At 57.9% G+C, this 24,341-nt stretch overlaps 1 protein-coding gene across 3 annotated transcripts in view; it reads right to left on the bottom strand.

Annotated features, from left to right (window-relative positions):
• Window positions 1-7,629: 7,629 nt before the first annotated feature.
• The window catches only part of ZFYVE28 (zinc finger FYVE-type containing 28), a gene marked incomplete at both ends in the record, with an annotated part of 111,523 nt that continues 94,811 nt past the window's right edge, over window positions 7,630-24,341 (bottom strand). For 2 of the 3 annotated variants that reach the window (XM_080697598.1, XM_080697600.1), the window contains 5 exons: window positions 7,630-7,761; window positions 8,030-8,133; window positions 9,038-9,142; window positions 11,246-11,362; window positions 11,920-12,074. In XM_080697598.1, coding sequence (XP_080553724.1) covers window positions 7,630-7,761; window positions 8,030-8,133; window positions 9,038-9,142; window positions 11,246-11,362; window positions 11,920-12,074 — 613 coding nt within the window. The remainder of the gene's footprint in view (window positions 7,762-8,029; window positions 8,134-9,037; window positions 9,143-11,245; window positions 11,363-11,919; window positions 12,075-24,341) is intronic. The other variant, XM_080697599.1, reaches the window with a different exon arrangement.

Here is a 24,341-nt window from a genome sequence, read left to right as displayed (position 1 = left end):
GGTGCACGCCATGCACTGGAACTTACTGCCCGGAACCGTCTGCAGCGCTGCCTCAGCTGGAGGACCGGGCCTCGCGGTCTGCTGGGCTGTCTCGCGTGGGGGCTGCCAGCGACACCGTCTCCGCGGGACACAGAGTGGCCTCAGGGAAGGCTGGGACTTGGGGAAGGAACGAAGACGGTCCGATCCTCAAAGCCAGGCATTTCTGAGGGTGTCTGTGGGGAGGCCTAGAGCAGGGGTGTGCTCACAGCGACACCCGGGTAAAGGAAGGATCTCAGTCTTAGAGAAGGGGACCGACATCTGCCGCCACTGGCGGGAGGGACTTCTAAGAGCGGAGGCTGCGCTTGGTCTCCGGTCTGGAGGGTAGGGACATTCCGAGAGGCTGGCGCTGCTCCCAGGCCACAGCAGGTTTTCTAGGGAGAAGCCTTGCCCCACTGCGAAGAAGAAAAGCTCCTGGCTGGGCGGCACCCCCAGTGACCTTAAACGCTAAGGCTAGCCCAGTTCGCTCAGGAACTGGCAGCCCTGGAGAGGCCCCCTAGCTCGCTCGCGCTCTCTCCCCCCTCTCCTCCCTCCCCTCCCCCCCACTCTCGATCTTCGTGCTCACTGGCTTTGAGGTTGGGAGCCCCTGAGGGCAGTTTTGTGGTATAAGGTGGCTGCACACTCCTCCACTCAAACGTTCTAAAAGGGGGCTCTGCTACTAGCAAAACCGAACAAAATGGCTAAAGCCTCGGCACTTTCAGTCCTAGGACTGATGCAAACGTGTTCCTGTGCATTTCCTTGCAGATTTCCACTTGCCCAATTTACAGATAAGGAAACCCCCAGCGGCTCCCAGAAATCCCAGCAGAACAGAAATTGGCCCACCCACAGTGGTGACCCTGGGCTGTCACGTAGGAGTAGGAGCGCACAGACCAAAGCCACTTCTGGCCTGGCTGGCCCTCCCCGGATGTGAGTGGCAGCTGTCTGATCCATGTGTGGGGTGGGGTTAAGAATAAAGTGTGTGCCTACAGAGCTTTTCAGGACCCAAGGGGGAACTTGATACTGCCAGGAGACAGTGCTACAGGGACATTTAAAAAATCCTGGACATTGACAGGGACCCTTCCTGCTCTGCCCCATAGTTTGTTGAAGTTGCTGCAAGCTCCGTGGGGCAAAGGAGGGTGCCCATCTCTGGGGAGCAGTTGGGCACATCTGGGTTCTGGGGATCTTAAAAATGCCTGGAGGACGGCATTTTTAAGCTTGCTCCCTCCTGGCTTTGGCCGCCCAGTGCAGAAATCGCAGCAGAACAGCAGTTGGTGCCCACTGGTGATCTGGGCAGTCACCGCGGAGCCCGCAGACCTGGCCCGCCTCCTGCCACTCCCAGCAGGAGGTTTGCTCTGTGCTGCAGTGGTGGGCAGGTGCTCAGGAGTGACAGCTAGGAGACTTAGCCTCCACCCAGGCCAGTTCCGGGATCTTGCCCGTCCTTCCGGCCCTACTCAGGACTGGCACTTTCCGGTGCCCACCTGGCTCAATCTTGTCTGGAAGCAATCCGAGCCAGGGGGAGAAAGTGAGCGGGGGAGATGAGGCTGGACCACTGCCCCGCCCCACCCCGGCAGCTGCTGGAGGGGCTGGACCCCTAAGGGAGACCCAGAAGCCATTGCTTTGAGGGAGGGTGGAGGGCTTGCGGGTGAGGGGTGCACCTGGGGACGCAAGGTGCCTGCTCCAGAGTTTGGTCAGAGTCAGCGCTGGATGGCACAGGTGCCCGTGGAGCCCCAGAGCAGTGGAGGAGGAGGAGGAGGAGGAGGCAGCGGCTGTCATCCGATTGAAGGTCCCTTCTGTACTGCAGGTCTCCCATACGGTCTCTGGCTCATGATTCCCCCAACCCCAGCCCTCCTCGAGCCTGGACCTTTCTAGTGGGAACCAGCAAAGTAAGGGTGGGGAGGAGGGAGATGTCTGGAGAGTCCAGTCCCCCCACCCTGGTGTAAGGGGGAACCTATTCACCCCACCTCTGAGACCCACTTTGTGCACTCGGTCCCCAGGGTTTCTCCCCGTGCGGCACGACATGTGCACCCTCTAAGCCCCACCCTGTGTGGGGCTTTCCCCAAACTGCCCTCCACTCCTGTCCTCTGGAGAACCCAGCCCAGCCAAGGGCTCCAGGAAGAGGGGCAGGGCCTGAATCCAGACAGTCTGGGTGGAAGGTCAGGGCTGGCTAATCTTCAGGCGGCCTGCACTTCCCTGCTGCCCTCCTGCCTCAGATGCACTGCTGTAAGTAAGGTCAGCACCCATCTCCGGGATTTTGGAGGGTGGACTGAAGGACTCCTGGCCCAGTTTACGAAAGGCGGCTTACACCCATCCCCAGGATCCTAGAAATCTCTAAAAGACTGCCTTCCTACCTTCCCATGTGTCCCATATCCCATCTTCCCTCCTCTAGACCTAAGGATACTCGTCTCCCTTCCACTTGGCACAACCCTCTACCCCTCTGCTTTGGGAACACTGTCCATGGCTTCTCAGGCATGTGATGGCCTCAGCTAAGCAGCAGGGAGGACCACAAACCAGTGGCTGAAACCATGAAGGCCTCCCCCTCCAGGTGACCTGCTCCTGTGCCTCCCCTGCCCTCGGCCTCTTTGGTCACTGTGTGTTTGGGGGTTGGGGGTCCCTGCAGCATCCTGTGCAGAAGGCTGCCCTGCCCATCACTTCCTGGCCTGCCCCTTAGAATCCTGTAGATCAAGTTCTACAAGGATTCTCTTGGGTGTGGTGGTACACACTTGTAATCCCAGTACTTGGGAAGTAGAGACAGAAGGATCATAAGTTCAAGACCAGCCTCAGCTACTTAGCAAGGCCCTCTGCAACTTAGTGAGACCCTGTTTAAAAATAACCCCAAAGCCGGGCGTGGTGGTACACGCTTGTAATCCCAGCATTCGGTAGGCTGAGACTGGAGGATCGCAGTTCGTGGCCAGCCTCAGCTACTTAGTGAGGCCCTTTGCAACTCAGTGAGACCCTGTTTCAAAATAAAGAATAATAAAAATAGGGCTGGGGGTATAGCTTAGAAGTAGAATGCCCCTGGGTTCCATCCCCAGTACTGGAAAAAAAATCAGACTGGGGGTGTAGCTCAGAGGTGAATGCCCCTGGGTTCCATTCCCATCCCCTCGCCCCCCCCAAATCCTGCAGCTCACCTGTCATCCACCTCTTCTTGGCTCCTGGGGGCAACTTGTTCAGTCAACTCCCCAAAGCAGGTTTGGGCTTGTGGGATAAAGAGGGTTAGCTGGGGAGTCTTGACAAGCCCAGTCCCCAAAGAGAGGCCTGGTTCTGTGCCAGCACCAAAGGGAGTCCTGGGGAGGTATGCTAACTCTGGGGCCCTCCCCACAAACACTCAGGATTCTAGTCTGGGCATGAGCAGTTGGCCAAGTCATTTAACCTTTCCAAGCCTCAGTTTCCCTAGTGATAAAACAGGGTGATAGCTATACCATGCCGGTAATCTCAGTACTTATCAGGCTAAAACAGGAGGATTGCAGGTTCAAGGCCAGCCTCCGAAACTTAGCAACACCTTGTTTCAAAATAAAAAGGCCTGGGGTGGCTGGGCTTGGTGGCGCACGCTTGTAATCCCAGCATTGAGGAGACAGGAGGATTGCGGTTAGTGGACAGCCTCAGCTACTTAGTGAGGCCCTTTGCAACTCAGTGAGACCCTTTACAAAATAAATTTAAAAAATAGGACTGGGGTTGTAGCTTGGAGGTAGAATGTTCCTGGGTTCCATCCCCAGTACCGAAAAAAAGGGGGGTGTGCTGGGGTGTAGCTCAGAGGCAGGGCTCATCTGGTTCAGCCCCCCTGTGACAGAGGGAATGGCAGTGCCTGCCTCTTGGGAGGCTTGGAAAGCTCTGGGCAGCAGCAGGCTGGGCATAAAGGGTGCCCAGGAAGTGCCAGGAATACGACCATCACTCCAAACTGGCAAGTGCTGCCACCCTTGGCTCTGCTCACAAGGAAATGGGGCCCAGGAGAGGCAGGCTGGGGGAGTGGGGCGGAGGCTCCTAGACTGGCCAGCCACCAGCAGCAGGCAGGCCTCTGAGCATTTGGGGGCCTTCCAAAAAACGTTCACACGCAGGAAAACATTTTCTCCAGATTACAAAAGCTAGACAGCAAAACCCAAATGCAGTGCCTGTGGAACATAAAATAATGCCAACGTCATTTAGTACGCAAAAAAAGAAGAAAGTTCATTATATTTGCAGACAATTGGTGGGGTAGATTTCCCCCCCACTTTATAAGGTTTTCCCACTATGCTGATGAGCCCCAGGCAACTTGGCAGTTGTAAATTTAATGACTTTCTTGTAGCCAAAATTACCCTCAAACAAAACTGATTAAAAAAATTTTTTTTTCCTTTCAAAAGCTTTTGTGAGGAGAAGGCCTTGAAGGAGGGGGCGTGGTGTAGGGTAGCCTCCCAGGTGGCTGTCTCCTCCGAGGCCTGAGGGGTGCAATCCCAGCGTGGGGTGGCTTGCCTCCTGACAACCCAGCTTGCTGGAGCACCACGCTGGTGCGTGCATGGGGCAGTGCTGCACGGCTGTCAGGGAGGCCTTCTGGAGGCCGTGGATTAGGGAGGAGATAGCACCGGCAGGACTGGTCACGGGAGTGGCAGAGGGAGGCAGTTTGCATCCTGCTGCTCCCCCCTCCCACTGCCCAGTCCAGAGGGCACCAGGCCCACTCCAGGGCACTTTCAGCCACTGCTCCAGCCCCAGCGGTGTGAGCGGTCCACTCCAGCCAGGATTCCCACCCTCTTCCTGGAGCCAGTGGGGCCCGGTCCCCTGCCTCCTGCCGCTGCTGGACCAGCTGTGGGTCTCCCAGGACCCTGAGGACTACACCATGGTGCTGGGTCTGGTCGCACTGGGGACCCTCCTGGGGTTTGGACCTGGGGCTCCGCCACAGTGGGGTGACCCAGGTGGGAAGCTGCTCCTGGAAGCAGGTAGCAGGGTCGCAGTGGGGTGAGTGCCCCCTGGTGGCCATTAGGGTGCAGCCAGCCCAGCAAGCACAGGTGTAGGGCATAGCAGGGCTGGGGTGCTGAGGGCACACAGTGGATGGGGGCCCAGAGCTAAGCCCGCAGGGAGGGGGGCAGGACAGGGTGGGCCCCCCTCAGCCACCCAGGCTACCTCCCAAGGTTAGGCTTTTGAGCCCTCTGGACACAGAGCTCTGGGGCTCCTCTGCCCTCGGCCTCCTGGCTGGGCTGTGTGGAGCTGGGGCACCTGTGCCCTCTTTCTAGGCCTGTGGGTAGCCAGAGGACAGTGAGAACCCCGCTCCAGCCAGGGGCACAGCCCCTGAAGTGGACACCCGGAAGTGGTGTCCAGGCATGCCCAGCTGGGGCTCGTGCTTCCCAGCCCCATCCACTGCACACCTCTGCCTCTCAGGGTGACCTCCCAGAAGGCACCCCACAACCCACCTCTGCTGCCCACTGACCTCTGTGAGTCTCAGTTTCCCCACCTAAGACGGGGATCCTGATCCCTTCCGGCATTCTTTAGGTATGTATAAAGCTGGGACGTGGTGGTGCTCAGAAGATGGGGCAGGAAGACAAGGGTGTGACAATGAGGAAACTGAGGCTGGAAGATGACAGGATTAAAGGCTGATTCCACACCCAGAGCTCTGCGCTCACTCCCTGCCCACACCCACGGTCTCTCAGGCCCGGCCCGCTTAGGTGCAGGGTGGCGGACACACTGCACCCTTCCTGAGCTGCTCTCTGACGTGGCCACCCCGCAGAAGCGGAGAGTGACCCACAAGCTGAGTCCCGCTGGGATGTCCAGGAACCCCCTTGCTCCTGGGTGAAAGGGACACGAAAGGGCACCGGCAGCCCCAGGCCTTCCTGCAGGGCAGCCGGGCCTCGCCCAGACCTCCACCTGCCTCCCTGGGGTACAGGGCCCTCTGACCTAGGGGACAAGGAGGACACCAAACCCCGGGCTGGAAGGTGCTGACCACTGAGGGAGACACCACGTGGAGCTCGGTGCGAGCTCTTGCAGAGCCTGGCCTGCTGGCCAGTGGCAGGCAGGAGTGGCCACCTCAGGCAGCTGATCCCACTGTGGCCAGCTGTCCACCAGGATGCATTGTGGGGGAGAGGCCATCCTCTGCATTCCGTCCAGGTGGGCAGGAGGGTGGAATCCAGCTCTGGGCAGCAAGAGATGCTGAGGGACCCCTGGGTGCCCCTTCTCTCCTGAAGGACTCCCCTGCTCGGAGGGAGCGCCAGGGTCTGAAGCATTCTTACCAGAAAGTGGGTGTGGCAGCTGCTGTGGCCTCATTCTCTGGACCCCTCCAAAGGACTGGGCACCCGAGGTCCAAGGGCACCAAGAGCAGGGGAAGACCCCATCACTGTGGAAATCCCGGGCTGGGTTGGCCCGCCTGCATTCTCTCCAGGACACCCCAAAAGGCAGTCCCCAGGCTGCTGGTGGTGCAGACCAAAGGCACAAGGTGGGTGGCCCAGAGCACCGGCCTGCCCCTAAGCACAGCAGGGCAGGTGCAGGCTGGGTAGGCAGCCAGGGAGAGGGGCAGGGGTAGCTTGCAAGGGGCAGAGGGCAGCCACCCCTCTTCTGGCACTGATGGGAAGCCAAGCTCCACCCTACGACTATCCTAAGAGTTCAGGAGCCCCTGCCTCTGAGAGAAGAATGCCCGTCAGTAAGCACACCATCACAGAACACACGAGAGCATCTGCAGTCCTTAAATAGATTTATGGAAATGGTTTCGAATTACAGCATTTAGAAAATAAAACAATCTCAATACATAACACTCCCTCCATCATACACTCGCCCCACAGAAGCCGTCTCTGCACGTGAATGCCACTGCTCAACGGCGATTGGCTTTCGTCCTATAAAAGAAGCAGTAGGCGTATCATCTCTCTAAAAATAAAACTGCAATCGTCATTGCAATGTGAAGCCTGAGATTGAAGCCTGAGGAGGTTTCCGTGCTGGAGCCACGAGGCTCTCAGCCTGGGTCCCAGCTGCTCTGGGGCCTGGGGACGGGGGCCAGGGCCACCAAGGGTACAGAGGGAGGGATACGTTGGCTGAGGGGCCGGTCCTGGGCCACCTGGCAAGCCCAGGCCCCAGAATCGAGAAACCTGTGCCCATGGGGGTCGGTGCCTGTCCGGCCCACGCCACCAGCAGGTGGCTGGTGTGCAGATGCCAGGCACAGGGGCTTGCCAGGGACCGCCAGGTCTGCTTCCTGCACTCCCCCTCCGAGAGGAAATAAGATGTGTGTTGCTTAGCAGGGTCCTGGGCGGGGGTGGCGCTGGGCGCTGGGGTGAGGTGAGCAGTGAGCACACGGGGAGCCCTGCCACAGTGCCGGGGCCTGTGGAGCCCCCTCATTCCCACGTCCAGATCCTCTGCTGTGCACTGAGCGGCCCCTCTCCTGCTCCGGAACAGGCAGGGGGAATGAAGCAGGAGAGCCCTGCCTCACCCGCCCTGCCCTGCCTGGCCTGCACTGGAGTAGCCCCCTGGGGCCCCAGGGCGAAGCCGATCTCCTGGCAGGGCCCACACCTGCAGAGGTGCGAGAGGGGAGACCAGGACGGGTGGACGGAGGCCTGATGCTCTGGAAACGCGGTGGGCTTGCAGCGGCAGCGGCTTGATGAGATGTGGTGAGGCCTCCCAGCTGGCGGCACTCCTCCCTGGGGCCCTGGGCCTGGGGCGCCCGGGGCCGCGTCACACGCCGGCCTTGTCACTGTAGAAGGGCGTGACGTGGAACATGTAGCAGTGTGTGCACACGCGGACCGGCTTCACCTGCCCGTAGCGCGGCAGTGGCGCGGAGTGTGAGGAGCAGCGGGAGCAGAAGATCTGAAAGTGCGAGTGCGGCAGCGCTGAGTGGCCCTCAGGAGACAGGACACCTGGGGCGGCCGCCAAGCCCCCCACCCCGCCCCCACAGGCTCCCGCCCTCGTGCTCTGTCCCCTCCCGCCCCTGGCTCTGGGCAGCCAGGGCTGGACACCAGCACCCACAGGTCTCGGGCCCGTGCCGGAGCCAGAGCAGGGCCCAGGGCTGAGGGGCATAAGGACCCCAGGGCCTGGGTCACTGGCCCGGGCCCCTGTGGCCAGCGCGGCCACCCACCTTCCCACAGCTGCGGCAGTGGTGCTTCCGGCGGATGACAGTGAAGGGCGCTTTGCACGCAGTGCAGAAGCCGCAGGCCTCGTCCGGCACCCATTCCGGGGGGTCTGTCACAAGAACCAGAGGCCCCTCAGCCCCAGCAGGGCAGGTGTGCTGGCTGGGGCATGGCTGGCAACGCGCAGCGCCTCTGCGCCTCCTCCCTGGCCTGCCCTAGGCTTGGCTAACTGGCTATGACTTTAGGGGACACATGTCATGGGGGGCCCTCTTCATAGGCATCGAGGAGCAGGCCCTACCAAAGCCACCTGGACTTGGGATGTGCAGTGGAGCGTGTCCACTTGATGACCAGGCCTCATTCCCGGACTCTCCCACCATCTCTGGTCACCCTGGTCAGGCCACCTGCTATCGTCCACGCTGGCCCCCACCCAGGCCTCCAGAGCCGAGGGGCCTGTGAACACTGATAACAGCCCCTTCTAAAGGCCTTGGGGCCCTCCCACAAACATGCCATACAATCCAAACTGCCTGGGCCTTCCTCCCCAACAGCCAGGCCAAAGAGGGAGTCCCCAGGCCCAACGTGACCACATCGGTCTGTAGCCCCACCCACGGGTAAGGCTGCCAGGAGCCCACAGCCCCCACTGGAGCCCCAGTGTCCCCAGGCTGCCATGCCAGGCCCCCCTTTGGTGTGGTGAAGTGCTGGGTGTCAGGTGTTGCAGCCATGGCCATCCTTGACCTGACACCTCCTTGCCCCCATGCCCCTGAGCTCGTGCCCACCAGGTGAGAGACACTGAACACTGGCCCGAGGTCACAGAGCGATCAGGGGGCTCGTGTGCCCACCTGGGAGCCGAGGACAGCATGCAGAGTGGGAGGCTGCCTTCGGGGTGCCGCACCCCCAGGCGGCTGGGTGTCGTGTCTGGAGGGGAGCCGCCTTCAGGGATCCCGCGTCTGAAAGTGTCCAGCGCAGGCACCTGCCGCTCAGCACAGCATGCTGGCCCCTGGCCCAGGGGTCCCACACACCTTCAAAGTCCCCGTTGCGGGTCTTGGCTGCAAGTTCAGAGGATGACAGGGTCTCCTGGCACAAAGCACAGTCCTCTAAGGCCGCACTCCGCAGGGTCTGGGTGACTGGAAGAGAGATGGAGGGGCTGAGGTCTGGTAGACAAGGCGGTCCGTGCATGATAGTCCCTGGCGGGCCGGCTAGTCTTCCCAGCAAGCCAGCTCCCCAAACCCAAAGAGCATCTCACAGCGCGTGGAGCGAGTCACCTTGGCGAGCTGGGTGTGACCCCCATGCAGGTCACCCTGTCTGACTCCTGTGTGCAGAAGGATTCCTAATGATCTACTGGGGATCAGTGAACCCTGAAACATTCTACCTGAACTATGCCCCCGGCTCTATTTAATTAAATCAATCAATTTTGCAGTACTGGGGATGAAACCCAGGGGCATTCTACCTCCAAGCTACACCCCTAGTCCTATTTTTTATTCTTTATTTTGAAACAGGGTCTCACTGAGTTGCAAAGGGCCTCACTAAGTATTAGCTGAAGCTGTCTACAAACCTCGATCCTCCTGTCTCAGCCTCCCAAATGCTGGGATTACAAGCATGCGCCACCACACCCAGCTCCTATTTTTTATTTTGAAACAGGGCCTCAGTAAGTTGCTGAGCATTTTGCTAAGTTGCTGAGACTGACTTCAAACCTGAGATCCTCTTGTCTCAGCCTCCCTAGTGCTGGGACCACAGGGGTGGCCACACCTGGCTCCTCAGGCTCCTCCTTTGCCCAGTGCTGTGGGCCCTGAGCACTTGGCGGCCCTTCCCTGTGGGCACCCAGCCCCGCACCTGGGCGTCTCCTTCAGATGCCCTCATCTGTTCTCCGCAAGGCAGGCGCCCCGTGAGAGTATGGCTGCCTTGCTCGAGTCCTGTCGGCAGAGCCAGTACTTGTCACCCCCTTCTGAATTGTGATTTCCAGACACAGCCCTGCCAAAATTTCCTGGCAGGATTTTGGCCTGGTGGTATGGTTTCGGAGCAGAGCCAGATTGGCACACAGGCTCCCCCTCACTAGCTAGGACATGCCCTGCTGGGCTGGGGCTCCAGGACCACCTGGGCTATCCCATGTTGCAGACACCCCAGAAGCAGAAGCCCTGTGTTGAGGGACAGACCCCAGAACAGATGCCTTGGCCCAGGGCGAGGGCTGAGCCAGCAGGACGTCAGCCCCTTTCCCTGCCAGGGCCTGGGTCCACACTCTGCCTCGTCAGACCCTGACCTGACACGTTCTCCCTCACCAAACACATTACCCACATGTGTGCGAGCACGCATGTGTACCTAGGTGTGAACGTGAGTGCACATGTGTGTGCCTGTGAGGAGCTGACTTGCAGACGTGGCAGATCACAGCTGGCAACAGACAAGGAGCTGGAACTGTGACCCCTCCCACACTGCCTCTGAATGTTTGACAGATGAGAGGCGTGACGCTGAGAAGCCGGGTGTGGTGGCGCACGCTTGTAATCCCGCGCTTGGGAGGCTGAGACAGGAGGATCGCAGCTTCGTGGCCAGCCTCAGCTACTCAGTGAGGCCCTCCGCAACTTAATCAAACCCTGTTTCCGAATAAGAAATAAAATAGGTCTGAGGGTGTAGCCCGGAGGTAAAGGCCCCTGAGTTCCATCCCCAGCACCACACCACACACACAAAGTGACGCAGTGTTGCATCTGTTGTCTGGTCTTGTCTATAAGAGGAAGGGCAGCGCCGGGCGTGGTGGCGCACGCTTGTAATCCTGGCGCTTGGGAGGCAGAGACAGGAGGATCGCGCAGGTTTGAAGCCAGCCGCGTGCGCTGGTTTAGGAGACCCTGTTTCCAAAATGAAAATGTAAAAAATAAGTCTGGGAGTGTAGCCCGGTAGAAGGTAGAAGGGCTTCCAGGAACCCCAGTACCACCAAAAAAAAAAAAAAAAAAAAAAAAAAAAAAGAGGAAGGGCAGGTCTTCACCAACCCTTAACTGCAATAAGAAACCGGGCACCGGAGCCAGGGGACCCATATGCAAGGTGGCAGCAGGCACCACCTCTTGGCTGTGTGCCCTGGGATCCCTGGCACGCAGCCTGGCACCATTGGTCGTGCAAGCCCTGGGTGTGTGCCGGCCCGGGAGGGTCCTTACTTGCCCGGGGCAGGAGGCGTGCTTTTCTGTGCGCCCCTTCCGGGGGGGGGGTGCTCGGGCTGGCATGGCTCGCCTGCCCCTGGCGGGACTCACCCTTTTTCACCTTCTCCTTGTCGTCTGTCTCTGGCTTGGTGGCCATGACCTCAAACAGAGTTTTGAGAATACTTCTCAGGTCGCTCGCATAGTTTGTCTGCAGTTGGTCAGCCACACCTGAGCAGCGTGACAGAAGGACAGAAGGATGAGTCAGGCTGACCACATCTGGAGGCCGGTGCTGCATGCCGGGTAGGACTCCGCCAGCCCCTTGGGAGAGGATTCCTTGGTCTAAGTACAAATTCTGGAGATCTCGGAAGGGACGAGGCCCTCACACAGCCCACCTCAGTTGGCTCTGCTGTCAAGGGGCATCTAGCTATAGGTCACGGTCACTCCCACTACGCGGTCCTCGGCGCACGTCAAGGGAAACTAACAAGCCCCATGGTGCCTACTCCCCGTCATAGCAACCTGAGCGTCCAGATGTGACCAGCCACAAAGCCTGCCCATTCCCAAGTGGGCAGGGCCCTGGGCCCGCACCCAGTGCCTGGTGGGGTGCACCGCTGACCCTACCTGGAGGAGGGCCCAGTTCTGGTGGCTCTGCCCCCACCCTTGCTGGCAGAGCGCCGCCTCCTGCTTCCTGATCTACCCCTTCCAGAGGAGGTCTCACTCTGCAGGGGGCGAGGGGCTCCACTCCCCCAAGGCACCCTCAAGCCCACATCCAGGCCCAGACTTCACACCTGAAATGCAGACAAACAGGCGGTGGATGAGGTCGTGGCTGCCATGGAACCTGGACCGGATCTTCTCCCTCGCGGCCATGGGGGTGGCCGGCGTGGCTGCAGGGGCAGCCTCCAGCACAGTCTTGTCTGTGGAGCAGGGGCCAGCTGGAGAGCTGCTGCATAGAGGAGACACAGGCACGTGGAGGAGGCACGGTGGAGTTGGCAGGTCAGTGCCACTCCAAGGAATGGAGGTGCCCAATGTGCCATTTCCTGTGACTTGGCTAAAAGGTGTTACCGAAACCCCACCTAAAAAGCCAAGTGGCTCGACAGGCCCTCAGCCCAGCCTCAGTCCCGTTCTGGACCTATGGCTGCCGCTGCCTGAGGTAACCACAGCCCTTCCTCTGGGTCCTTTGGGGCTGACGTGGCGTGGACTCACAAGCCCAGGCTGCTCCATCTCCAGCCCTCAGTTTAATCTTATCTACTGGCTTCCTGCAATGGAAACCCAACTCACCTCTCATCCCCTCTGGGGGAGGGGCTGAATGGCACCCCACCAAGGGACAGGGTTGCACCCTGGCCTTAAAACCTGAAAAATGTGACTTCATTTAAAAAGGTCTTTGCAGGTGTAATTAAGCGAAGGACCGTAAAATGAAGAGATTATCCTGGATTATTCACTGAATTCTAACTCCAGCAACAAGTGTCTTTATAAGACACAAAGAGCCAGGCATGGTGGTGCACACCTGTAATCCCAGTTGAGACAAAAGGATCACGGGTTAGAGGACAGCCTCAGCCACTTAGCAATACCCTCAGCAACCCAGAGAGACCCTGTTTCAAAATAAAAAATAAAATAGGGCTGGGGGTGTGTCTCAAAGGTAGAATGGCCTGGGTTCAATCCTGTGTGTGTGTGTGTGTGTGTGTGTGTGTGTGTGTGTGTGTGTGTGTCTGTCTGTCTTTCTCTCTCTCACACAGACACAGGGCTACTAATTGGTAAATTTTATGTTATATATATTTTACCAAATTAAAAATTAATTAATCCAGGCATGGAGGTGAACACCTGCAATCCTAGTACTTAGGAGGTTAAGACAGGAGGATCACAGGCTCAAGGCCAGCCTCAGCAACTGAGCAACATTCTGTTTCAAACTAAAAATAAAGCCAGGCGTGGTGGCACACACTTGTAATCCCAGCATTCGGGAGGCTGAGACAGAAGGATTGCGGTTCACAGACAGCCTCTGCTATTTAGTGAGGCCCTCTGCAACTCAGTGAGACCCTGTTTCAAAATAAAGAATAAAATAATGGGCTAGAGTATAGCTCAGAGGTAGAATGCCCTTGGGTTCCATCCCCAGTGCCTCAAAAATAAAATAAAATAAAATAAAATAAAATAGGACTGGGGGTATAGCTCAGAGGTAGAATATCCCTAAATTTAATCCTCAACACCTAAATAAATAAATAAATAAGTAAATAAAATAAAAGGGTTGGGGATGTAGCTCAAAGGTAGAATGCCACAGGGTTCCATCCCCAGTACCAAAACAAAACAAAAACTAGCATTTTAAACATTAGATATTAGCCGGGCATGGTGGTGCATGCTTGTAATCCCAGCATTCAGGAGGCTGAGACAGGAGGATACGGGTTCTCGGCCATCCTCAGCTACTTAGTGAGGCCCTTGCAACTCAATGAGACCCTCTTTAAAAAAAAAAGAAATAAAAAATGGGGCTGGGGGTGTCGCTCAGAGGTCGAATGCCCCTGGGTCCATCCTCAGTACCACACACAGAAAACGAGATATTGGATGCACAGATGATTATAAAATACATCAAACATAAATGTAAAGTGTATTATCTTTTGTCAAATAGTGGGACTGCAGATGTATTATTATTCCCAAGGTGTCTCCTATGACTACATAGGATTGAGCCTGGGGCATTTTACCTCTTAGCTATACCCCCAGCTCTGTTTTATTTTATTTTTATTTTGAAACCAGCACTTGCTAAGTTACTGAGGCTGGCCTTGAACCTGTGATCCTCCTGCCTCAGCCTCCTAAAGTACTGGGATTACAGGCATGCAGCATCACACTCGGCTAAGAGAATCGGATGCAATAAAGAATTTAGCACGCCAGGCATGGTGGCGCACACTTGTAATCTCCGCGCTTGGGAGGTGGAGACAGGAGGATCAACGCAGGTTCGAAGCCAGCCACGCTGGCTTGAGACCCTGTTTCCAAATAAAAATATAAAAAATAGGTGTCTGGGAGTATAGCCCGGAGGTAGAAGGGTTTTCAGGAACCCCAGACCACCAAAAAAAAAAAAAAAAAAAAAAAAAAGACAAAAAGACAAAAGATAATTTAGCAGAAAAAAGGCCTTTGTCACCTTGAATTTCTAGGAATCTGTGAAATAAGAGAGAATGCCAGAAGCCGGGCGTGGTGGGCACGCTTGTAATCCTAGCATTCGGGAGGCTGAGACTGGAGGATCGCGGTTCACAGACAGCCTCAGTTACTTAGTGAGGCCTTCTGCAACTTAGTGAGACCCTGTTTCAAAATAAATAATAAAAAATAGAGCTGGAAGTATAGCTTGGAGGTAGACTACTCCTGGGTTCCATCCCCAGCACCACAGAGAGAAGTGACAAGAGAGAGAGAGAATATGCCAACGTGGGCAAAGAGCACTGCAGGATGTTCTGGATATGACGCTGGGCAGATTTATCTCCGAACCCTTGAAGCCCTTTGCAAGGCCTGGTTACCAGGAAGACAGGGGCAAGCAGAGTGATTCACAAGCCCCAAAGCAGTCCTCGAGTGTGCTCGACACCTCAATGTGCACTGAAAGCCTGGACATTTGCACACGCACATACCATCCTTGTGAGCCACTCTGGGCCCCAAAGCAGAGCGTGGACTGGCTGCTGCCTGCAGAAGTCTCCCATTCCTCTGCCCCCATTCATCCATCTCTTCCATCTGCCCTCCTGCCCATCTATCCATCCATCCACCCAACCAGTCATCCACGTACCCCATAAACATGAATAAGCACCAATGATAAGCCAGGAATTACAGAGCGCAGTTCAGAGAAGCTCAGGATGTGACACAATAATGAAAGTATAATGGAAGAGCCGTGAATGGGGTGTTTGGGGTTTCATGCTTTGGATGGTCATGGAGAATGAACCCAGGGGCATTCCACCTCTGAGCTACACCCTCAGTCCTACTTTAATTTTATTTCGAAGCAGGGTCTCACTAGGCTAACAAGAGTCTCACTACTTGCTGAGACTGTCCTCGAAGCTGCGATCCTCCTGTCTCAGCCTCCAAAGTACTGGGATTACAAGTGTGCGCCACCACACCCTGCTGAATAGGGTGTTTTTATGGGAGATCAGAGGAAGGGCTCTTCACCCAGGATGGAGATGGGCCTGGAGCATCAGGAAGACATCCTGGAGAAGACAGATGAGCGCAGCCAGAGTGAAGGAAGCGGCGTCTGGACCATGATGGGGCCACTCTGGCAATGGTGGAGGATGAGGAGCGGAGGAACCCGGACTGCGGCCTCTTGGCCAGGGCTGCCTACAGGATGCTCCACAGAACATGGCTCCCGCCAGACCCTCGAGGAAACAGCTGGAGAGGTACTGCTCCTCTCGCCCCTTCCTTGGAGCCCACGGACGAGCGGGCTGGAAGTCAGTAGGCAGTGTCCTCATGCTAGGTAGAGGGCAGCCATCCCAGAGGCGTCCTGGCCTCCTGTGTGCGCAGGGCCTGAGGGCAGAGGCGCCTGGAAGCGGGGAGTGCGTCGGGGCCAGGCCACCTGCAGGGACCTGGGAAGAGGCCTGGCTGAGGGGAGAGAGGAGATGGCAGAGACCAGGTGTGGGGTGAGCATGGCCTGCCCGGGGGTCACGTGTGGTGGCCATGCAGCCCGTTCCCACTTGGCCCCTGGGCCAGGGCAGCCCCACCTGTCGGAAGGCATCCAGGGAGCTGAATCTGCTGCGCAGAGGAAAGTTCTGCCTTCGCGAGTCCTGGACAAGTGGGGTGAACCGCCTTCCAGGAGCGTTCTGCCAAAGTCATGGCCGCTGCACCCAGCTGCTGGTGGCAGTCCACAGCAGGGGGCCCTTCCCATTGGCCGGGGCCCTGGAAGTCCAGCACAGCAGGGTCTAGCAGGGAGGTATGTGTACACCTCCATATGCTGAAGTCTTCAATCACAGCAGCCCAGAATGAAACCTCATTTGGAAATGTGGTCCTAGCAGGTATCATTGGTTAAGACGAGGTCACACTGGGGCCAGGTAGGCCCTGATCCAGAGGAGGCTTGCACACAGACACACACCGGGAGGGTGCTGTGTGAAGAGGGCAGCCAGGAGCACCCAGGGCTACCAGCCACTCCTGCTGCTGGAGGGAGGTGGGGGCAGACTCGCCCTCGGGGCTGAGATGATCAGTTCCCTCTGCGGTATCGGCGGCTTGATTTGTGGTCCTTTGTCGGGGCATCACCGACCCACACAAGGGCCTTTGCACGGCTGTCGGCCCACACCCGCTCATCCCTCCCAGGCAGACTGCGTCCCCTCCTCTGCAGGCCCCCACATGGTGTTCCTCCCGTGTCTTCACACGGGACCCTGCTTTCTTAAAGAAGGCTTCTGGCGGCAGAGCCTACCTCCAACACCAGGTCCCCATGGGAGCGCGAGTGCTGATCCAGGATAACTAGATCAGGATGGAATGCCAAGGCCCAGATTTCAGGCCAGCCGGCTGGCTGGCTGCGTCCCCAGGCACCCTTGCTAGCCTCAGGTAGCCCCTTCCGAGGGTTGTCCAGGTTTTGATTGGTGCCTCCAGCGGCCACACTCCCCTTGCCCTCAGGGCAGCAGGCATGAGCCTGGGGTCCTTCTAGACACTCTGTGGGCCTATCACAGGGCTGCAAACAGGCGACTGGGCGCAGCGTCCTCACTGCTCCCAGGACAGAGAGGCTTCACAGGCTGCTCCTCCCAGGCTGTGCAGCCTGACGAGGCCCAAAGCTGGCCAGGCAGAGCCCAAGTCCTGCTGTGTGGGTGTGAGCATCCGGTGGGCACGGGGCAGCCTTGGGGGCACACTGCTGCTGAGGCTGGGCAGCGCCGCGCCCCACACCTGTCACGGCTCTGCTTCCGTCTCTTCTCGCTCCAAAGGCGTCAGCAGGAAGGACGCTGGCCCCAGATAAGAGGCCGCCCTGCTGACTCTGGCTATCGCCTGTGGAGGCCCTGCACAGAGAAGCCCTCATCCACACCAGGCAGCAGCCCAGGGCAACTGTGAGATGGCGCCCAGGCTACTTGGTGGACGGGGACTTGCTACACAGCACAGCTAACTGATGCGGCCAGCAGATGTTGTGAGGGAGGAACCGAGTGGAGCTAACACCCCGGGAGAGAACCGAGAGCCGGCTCAAAGCACTCGGTGCAGAGAAGCCTGGCTTGGGGTGGACGTCTGGCCGAGGCCCCAGTGTGCAAAGGCCCTTTCGACAGGGACTCTAGCATGCCTGTAGAGGCCACCATACCGGGGCCCGGGGCCTTCTGTGAAGCAGGAAGGAGCAAGTGTGGCCAGCCCAGCAGCTGTGACTAACCCGCTGTCACCCCAGGAAGAACCCACCTGGGCAGCAAGGTGGAGGGCCGCCCAGGGCAGGGCCACCGGCACCCTGCTGCCCAGTGACAGATGCCCCGTCAGGCATGGCAGGGTGGAGACCAAGGCTGCTCAGAGCCACCCAACTGCCGTCCCATGGCTGGCCCAGGCCCTCCAGGGGAGCTCACATCTGCAGGCAGATGCCCCAGCGAGGGCACAGGGCTGTGGCACTTGGTGATGCCAATACTGGTGGAGTCCAGGTAGCAGGGACAGGGGACAGGTGAAGCAGTCTCCAGAAGGCCAACAGCAAAGGGCCTTCGCACTTGGGTCTGGCCGTGGTCGCTGCCCCGACTCCTGCCCTGGACAGCATCTCGCCCATCCGTGGGGAGGTGACAAGGTGTGTCCACGGCGCCACCTCCTAACCAGCACAGCAGACAGGGAGACAGCAGAGGTGTTAGGAAGATGCAGGCAGGGCCTTTCCGTCCCCCACGGGCCCAGTCTGACTCTACTCCTGGGGTGCAAGGCCTGTTGGCACCTGATTGGGGCCTGTGGATAACAGGGCGAGGCCCTGCGGAGGCCAGGCTCCAAGCGGAGCTCAGTACAGCCAGGCGGCCCAGAACTCACAAGGCAGAACATCCCCAGGCTTCAGAGGAGCCCAGCACCTGGGCCCAGATCACCCGGACCTGCCAGGAGCTGCTCTGTGGAGCTGAGGCTCCTACCCTGACTCTCCCGGGTCCAGAGCAGAGAGCCTCTGCAGGCAGAATAAACCACCCCCTTCTCAGCTGGAACCCCCCACTCCTAGTCCCGTGGGCCTCCCGCCCTCCCTCTCCCTTGCTCACTCCTTGCTGTTACAAACAAGCCAGACATGCTGTGGCCACAGGGCCTTTGCACAGATGCCACTGAGCCCAGAATGCTCCTTGCCTGGACACCCACCGGATCCAGCTCTCTAGTTATTGGGATTTGTTTCTTTCCTGACCAGAGGCAGACCCTGTGCCAGCTCTTTCTGACCCTCCCTGCATGGCAGCGCCTGGGCACTAATCTCCTGACAGCGGGAGGAGATGGAGCCGCTACAGCGGCTCTGCTCGCTGTGGCATCCCTGCGCCAAAGAGGCCCCTACACCTGCTGGCTTCCAGCGTGCATCTGCTAAACACACAGTGGGAAGCCATTAGACACCAGAGGATGAGACAAGCAGGCTCTCCACTCGGCGGGAATACACGCTCTCTGCGGTGCTCTGGTGCTAAGTGGGATCATGGAAAGAGCAGCCAGTGGGGAAGCCTCACAGCTCGGCCTGGTCCCTGCCCGCTGGGCAGTAGGATCCCAGGAGGAGATCCGCCACTCCCAGGAGGAGATGAAGACCAAGTGGCCAGGAGCGCAGTGTAAGGAGCTAAGCAGCGCTCCCCAAAATATGATTGGTCCACATCAAGGCCCCAGCAACTGACTGCTAGCATTTTATTTTTTTATTTTTTTGGTGGTGGTACTGGGGTTCCTGGAAACACTTCTACTTCCGGGTCACACTCCCAGACACCTATTTTTTATATTTTTACTTGGAAACCGCGTCTCCTAAACCAGCACGGCTGGCTTGGAACCTGCACGATCTTCCTGTCTCCGCCCCCCAAGCTCGGGGATTACAAGCGTGCACCACCACGCCCGGCTGACTCCTAGCATTTTAAAAAAGGGTGTTTGTAACCGGGCGTGGTGGTGCACGCTTGTAATCCCTGCACTTGGGAGGCTGAGACAGGAGGATCACACAGGTTCAAAGCCAGCCTCAGCTACTTAGTGAGGCTCTCAGCAACTTAGTGAGACCCTGTTTCCAAATAAAGTATAAAATAGGTCTGGGAGTATAGCCCGGAGGTAGAAAGCCTCTGGGTTCCACCTCCAGTACCACCACCACCAACAACAACAACAACAACAAAAAAAAGGGTGTTTGTAGATGTTTTAAGAAGGCTCTCAAGATGAGACCACCCTGGATTATCTGGGTGGGCCTTAAATCCTGTAGGTGTCCGTATGAGGGACAGGAGATGCACGCACAGGAGGGGAGGGGGGCAGGCAGTGCCACCCCCAGGCCTGAGGAAGGCCAGGAGCCTCCGGAGGCTGGAACAGGCAGACGGATCCTCCAAGAGTCCTCCCTGGAGCACTGCCTGCCAGCATCCTGACCCCTGGCTTCGGGCCCCAGAACTTACTGTAAGACAGTAAATTCCTGTCAATTAAGCCTCCTGCTTGTGGGTGTTTTGTTACAGTAACCCCAGGACACTGATCTAGTAGAATCTGTAATGGAATCCTGAAGCCACCTCTGACCTGCAGGCTGACGCTGGGCTGTTTGGCCCAGAGATTCGCTTCCCGTCCACAGAAGGTCACTGGTGGCCTATGGAGAAGCTACTGATGATCGGACAAGAAAGGTCCTATCTGCAAGATACTCCCAGTGCCTGAGAGCAGAAATATTCCTACCACTGATCGCAAGTGTTTGAAGCAATTCATACAACCACGGCGTGAACATAGGGATCCGAAGCTGTGGTCAGTGTTTGAGCAGGTAGGAAAAGTGCTCCGCAAAGTGGCTGCGCTTGCTGCGCCCAGGCCCAGCTGAACAACACAGAAGCGTCCGGGCCGGTGCTCTGGTCCTCAGGCTGCGGGCGTCCTAGCCCTGGAGGAGGGCACTGGACGGGCGGAGGAAAGCTGCGGACAGAGTCACGCTTTGGTCTGTTGGTTTGGAGTCAGGGTCTCGCTGTGTTGCCTAACTTGGCGGGCCTCGCAGCCCTCCTGTCTCAGCCTCTCGAGGACCTGGGATCACAGGTGGCGTCACTGCCCAGCTTAGGAGTCACAGAGGGAGACAGTCCTTCCCTGCTCTGGCCGCCGCAGTGCCTGCAGGTGCGCGTGGAAGGCCCGAGGTGGGCCTCACTCCGCTTCAGCATCCCAGGCAGCTCCAGCCATGCTGGGGCGACCGGAGCGGAGGGCACCCTTCCCCACCCCCTGAACCATCGCGGGAGTATACCTTCCTGAGCACAAAACGTGAGGTATGTATTTGGGAGCTGTGTCAAATGCAGGTGGGTGTGCATTAGGGCAGGCATACGAGTATGTCTGAGGTTGTGGGTGTGAGCAGTGTGCCTGAGTGTGCACCAATGTACACATGTGGGTGTGAATACACACTTGGTGGGCGGGTGCTGCAGTCCCTCCCCAGGGGAAGCAGCCTCCAGACAGGCTGCGAGGCCAGCTCAAGGTTAGGGGCAAGGAGATAATCGGACCCAGTGTGCATGCCCCACACTCCCACACACTGTCTGTTCCTGGCAGGCCCGGGTTTTAGACCCGGACACAGCACCGCCCTGGGCTGGAACCGCATCCAGACCCAAGGCCACAGTGGCTCTCAAACCTGCTTCTCTGAGAATACATTTTAAATGTAATTTATTTGCCTAGTACCCATGTATTCTCCAAAAATGAATTTTACCATATTTAAGAATGTGTGTGTGTGTGTGTGTGTGTGTGTGTGTGTGTGTGTTTGCATGTCAGAGAGATACTAGGGATTGAATTCATGGGTAATCTACCTCCAAACTATACCCAGAGTGCGTGCGTGCGTTCTTTCTTTTTTCTTTCTTTCTTTCTTTTTATTTTTCTTTCTTTATTTTGTGGGTCTGGAGATGGAACCCTGGGGCATTCTACCTCTGAGCTATACCCCCTGTCTTATTTTTTATTCTTTATTTTGAAACAGGGTCTTACTAAGTTGCAGATGGCCTCACTAAGTAGCTAAGGCTGTCTGCGAACCGCGATTCTCCAGTTTCAGCCTCTCAAATGCTGGGATTATAAGCATGTGCCACCATGCCCAGCACAGACCTCTTTTATATTTTATTTGGAAATAGGGTCTCACTAAGTTGCTGAGAGCCTCACTAAGTAGCTGAGGCTGGCTTTGAACCTGCGATCCTCCTGTCTCAGCCTCCCAAGTACTGGGATTACAAGTGTGTGCCACAATGCCCAGCTCTATAAAGATATTATAAAAATAAAATCCCAGTGTGTCACATGTTAAAAAGGCCACCATTTGGGGGAAAAACTGAGCCTTACGTCCACTCTCTCACTGATTTTCAGCACATTTTTGCCACTTCTCTCTCCCCTACCATGTCCTGTGGCTTCCTGAGCACCCATCAGCTCTGGGGAGGCTGGGCTGTCCGGAGCCTGCACCAGCTCCACACCCAGTAGAGGCCCTGCATCTCTGCAGGGAGGTCCCGGGAAGGACCCAGCCCCGCTGACAAGATCGCCATTGGTCAGTCACTGTGGCCAGAGAGAACATCGTGATGGCCAGAAACACACAACTGGGGAGGGGAGAGCCAGTAGGATGTGTGTGTGTGTGTGTGTGTGTGTGTGTGTGTGTGTGTGTGGTCAGAACAGCATATGTGGGCACAGGGACAAGCATCAGAGAAGAACAAAGGGCTTGGGCATATGGCATGTGGCGTGTGAATACGTGTATACAGCTCCTGTAACCACGGGAAAGACCAAGGCCCGTGTGTCATATGCGTGTACACTTGAGGGGCCTGCTCACCCTCAGTTACAGCACACCCAGGCCATGGACACCCAAGGGTGCTGCGGTGTCAGGGCCGTGGACTCGGGTCCCAGCGCCATGCTTGCCCGTCTTGTAACCTGGGGCAAGTCACTGCCTCATGGCCTCGCGTTTCCCCACAAGACAGAACTGCTGAGACCAGCCGGGCCTGGGATCGCAGCGCGTGGACGGGGAGCTGCCTGCTCTGCTCCTAGAGCACACTCCAGATGCCACGGCACTGGAGAGTGAAGAAGCAGGGCCAGAAGCCAGGCACGGTGGCACATGCTCGTCATCCCAGCATTCAGGAGGCTGAGACAGGAGGATCCCGGTTCAAGGACAGCGTCAGCGCCTACTTAGTGAGGCCCTCCACAACTCAGTGAGACCCTGTTTCAAAATAAAGACTAAAAAATAGGGCTGGGGGTGTAGCTCGAAGGTAGAATGCTTCTGGGTTCCATCCCCAGTACTCCCCCCAAAAAAGAAGCAGAATCAGGAGCTTGTGGCCAAAATAATACAACTTTAAATAGGACACCAGTTTGCTCACAGACCCTCCCGCGGTGGGGTCCCATGGGCGCCCAGTACAGCCACCCTCAGCTCTCCCTGCCTGTTCCCCAGGCTCCCTCGGTTCCAGTCTCACACGAGCCAGAGCGACCTCTGAGGGTGTCGGAATCACTGAGGGACAACAAATCCTCTGATTTCAGTTTGAAGTCCTGCACAGAAACAAGACACTGGGTTTGCAAGGACACACGAAAACCCTGCAAGTCTCCGTGTCCCCTACTTAAGCAGCAACGGCGCTGCCCCTGGAGACGCACACTATCAGGAAGGAGCGCCCTGCATTTTTCCTACCCACGCTCCTTTGGTCCTGCCTCCGAGCACCCATCTGATGCCACCGGGGCTGATGCCATGGGTGGGCTCACAGAAGTGAGGCGGTCGGGCTGCAGGCTCGGCACCACCTCCACTCTCATGGGAACTTAACCTCCCAGGGCCGTGGTTTATCTGTCTGAAGACGTTGGGAAAGTGCGCGCCTGCGCAGCCCTCAGAAGGGTGCCTGAGCCCACCCGCTGCGAGGCCCGGGCCTGAGACATGGGGCCACGGCACAGCCTCCCCGGGGCATGGGGGGCAATGGGGAGGGGGAGGCTCAGGCCACTCCTAGGGGTCACAGGCTGCCTCTGCCCGCCGCTGTCACAGAGCTCAGCCCTCTGGATGGCCAGGCGGGATGGAGCGTCAAGCTGCCCCGCCCTGGAGTGGCCGAGGGTCAGCCCCACGCAGGTCCAGGTGCACCACCCTCAAGGGGCCCCGCTGCAAATGGCCACCACCACACTGCCCAGGGCTCTGTGCACCAGGTTTGGGGCACCGAGGACTTGGGGACCAAGTCCAGACATGGCTCCTCTGGACCCGATGGTGTCCCAGAAGGAGCACTCTGAGCAAGAGCTCCGGCCACGCCCAGGGCCCAGCAGGCTGTGTCCCAGGGACCGTGCGCAGCAGCAGCCCAGCGGGGAAACCCGCCCATGCTGCTGCCTGAGGAGGGGAGGGAGGCCCTGCATCGCCTGTCTTGCCTTCGAGGTGTGTGAGTGCCATGGTGCCTGACCCCCAAAGTTGCCATGGCTACCCCTCCATGGATCCACAGCCACTCTAGTGGGTCCTGCCTGTCCATGCCCTGAGCTCATCTGGGAGTAAGGCCACAAAGCTGCTAGCCGATGGCCTTGGGGAGTCTCCCAGAGCGGGGGCTGCGGGGGCTTCAGGGGCAAGGGAGCAAGAGCTCGGCAGAGCCTGGGCCCTGCGCCCCAAAGCAACTGCTGATCCCACAACCCACCAAGTCCCACCAGGCCAGCTCCACCCCTCTCCACTGCAGCCCAGGGCTGGACTGCCATTGCCTTGGGGTCTGCCCCTTAGTCCCCTGAGGCCAGGTGCAAAGCCCTCACCTCAGCCAAGGAGTTGTGGGGAGCAGTGGAGGCCAAGACACAGGCTCAGGGGACACAGCCAGGCCCAGGCTGGCACTGGGCCCAGGCCTTGAAAAGGTCCCAGTGTGGCTGAGTGGCAGAGTCCTGGCCTGACGCGTGTGAGCCCTGGGTCCCATCCCCATTGCCACACACAGGCAGAGTCTCACTTCTAGGGTGTAAGAACCTGACCTCACAGCATTCCCTCTCTCTCTCTCAGTACTGGGGGTTGAACTCGGGTACAGTCTACTTCTCAGCTACACCCCCAGCCCTTTTTGTTTTAGAATAGGGTCTTGCTCAGTTGCTGACACTGGCCTCCAGCCTGTGACCCTCCTGTCGCAGCCTCCCAAGTCCTGAGATGACAGTCCTGCGCCTCCAGGCCCAGCAGCATTAGCCTCTTACTGAGGGATGCGGCAGGTGGCGCTATAAACAATTAGGAATCACACTTGAGCTTATCTGCATTTCTTAGTTATTTAAGCTA

Source organism: Muscardinus avellanarius, assembly GCF_963383645.1.
Source record: "Muscardinus avellanarius genome assembly, chromosome: 6".
Lineage (NCBI taxonomy): Eukaryota > Metazoa > Chordata > Mammalia > Rodentia > Gliridae > Muscardinus > Muscardinus avellanarius.
This window is presented reverse-complemented; position numbering and strand designations above follow the sequence as displayed.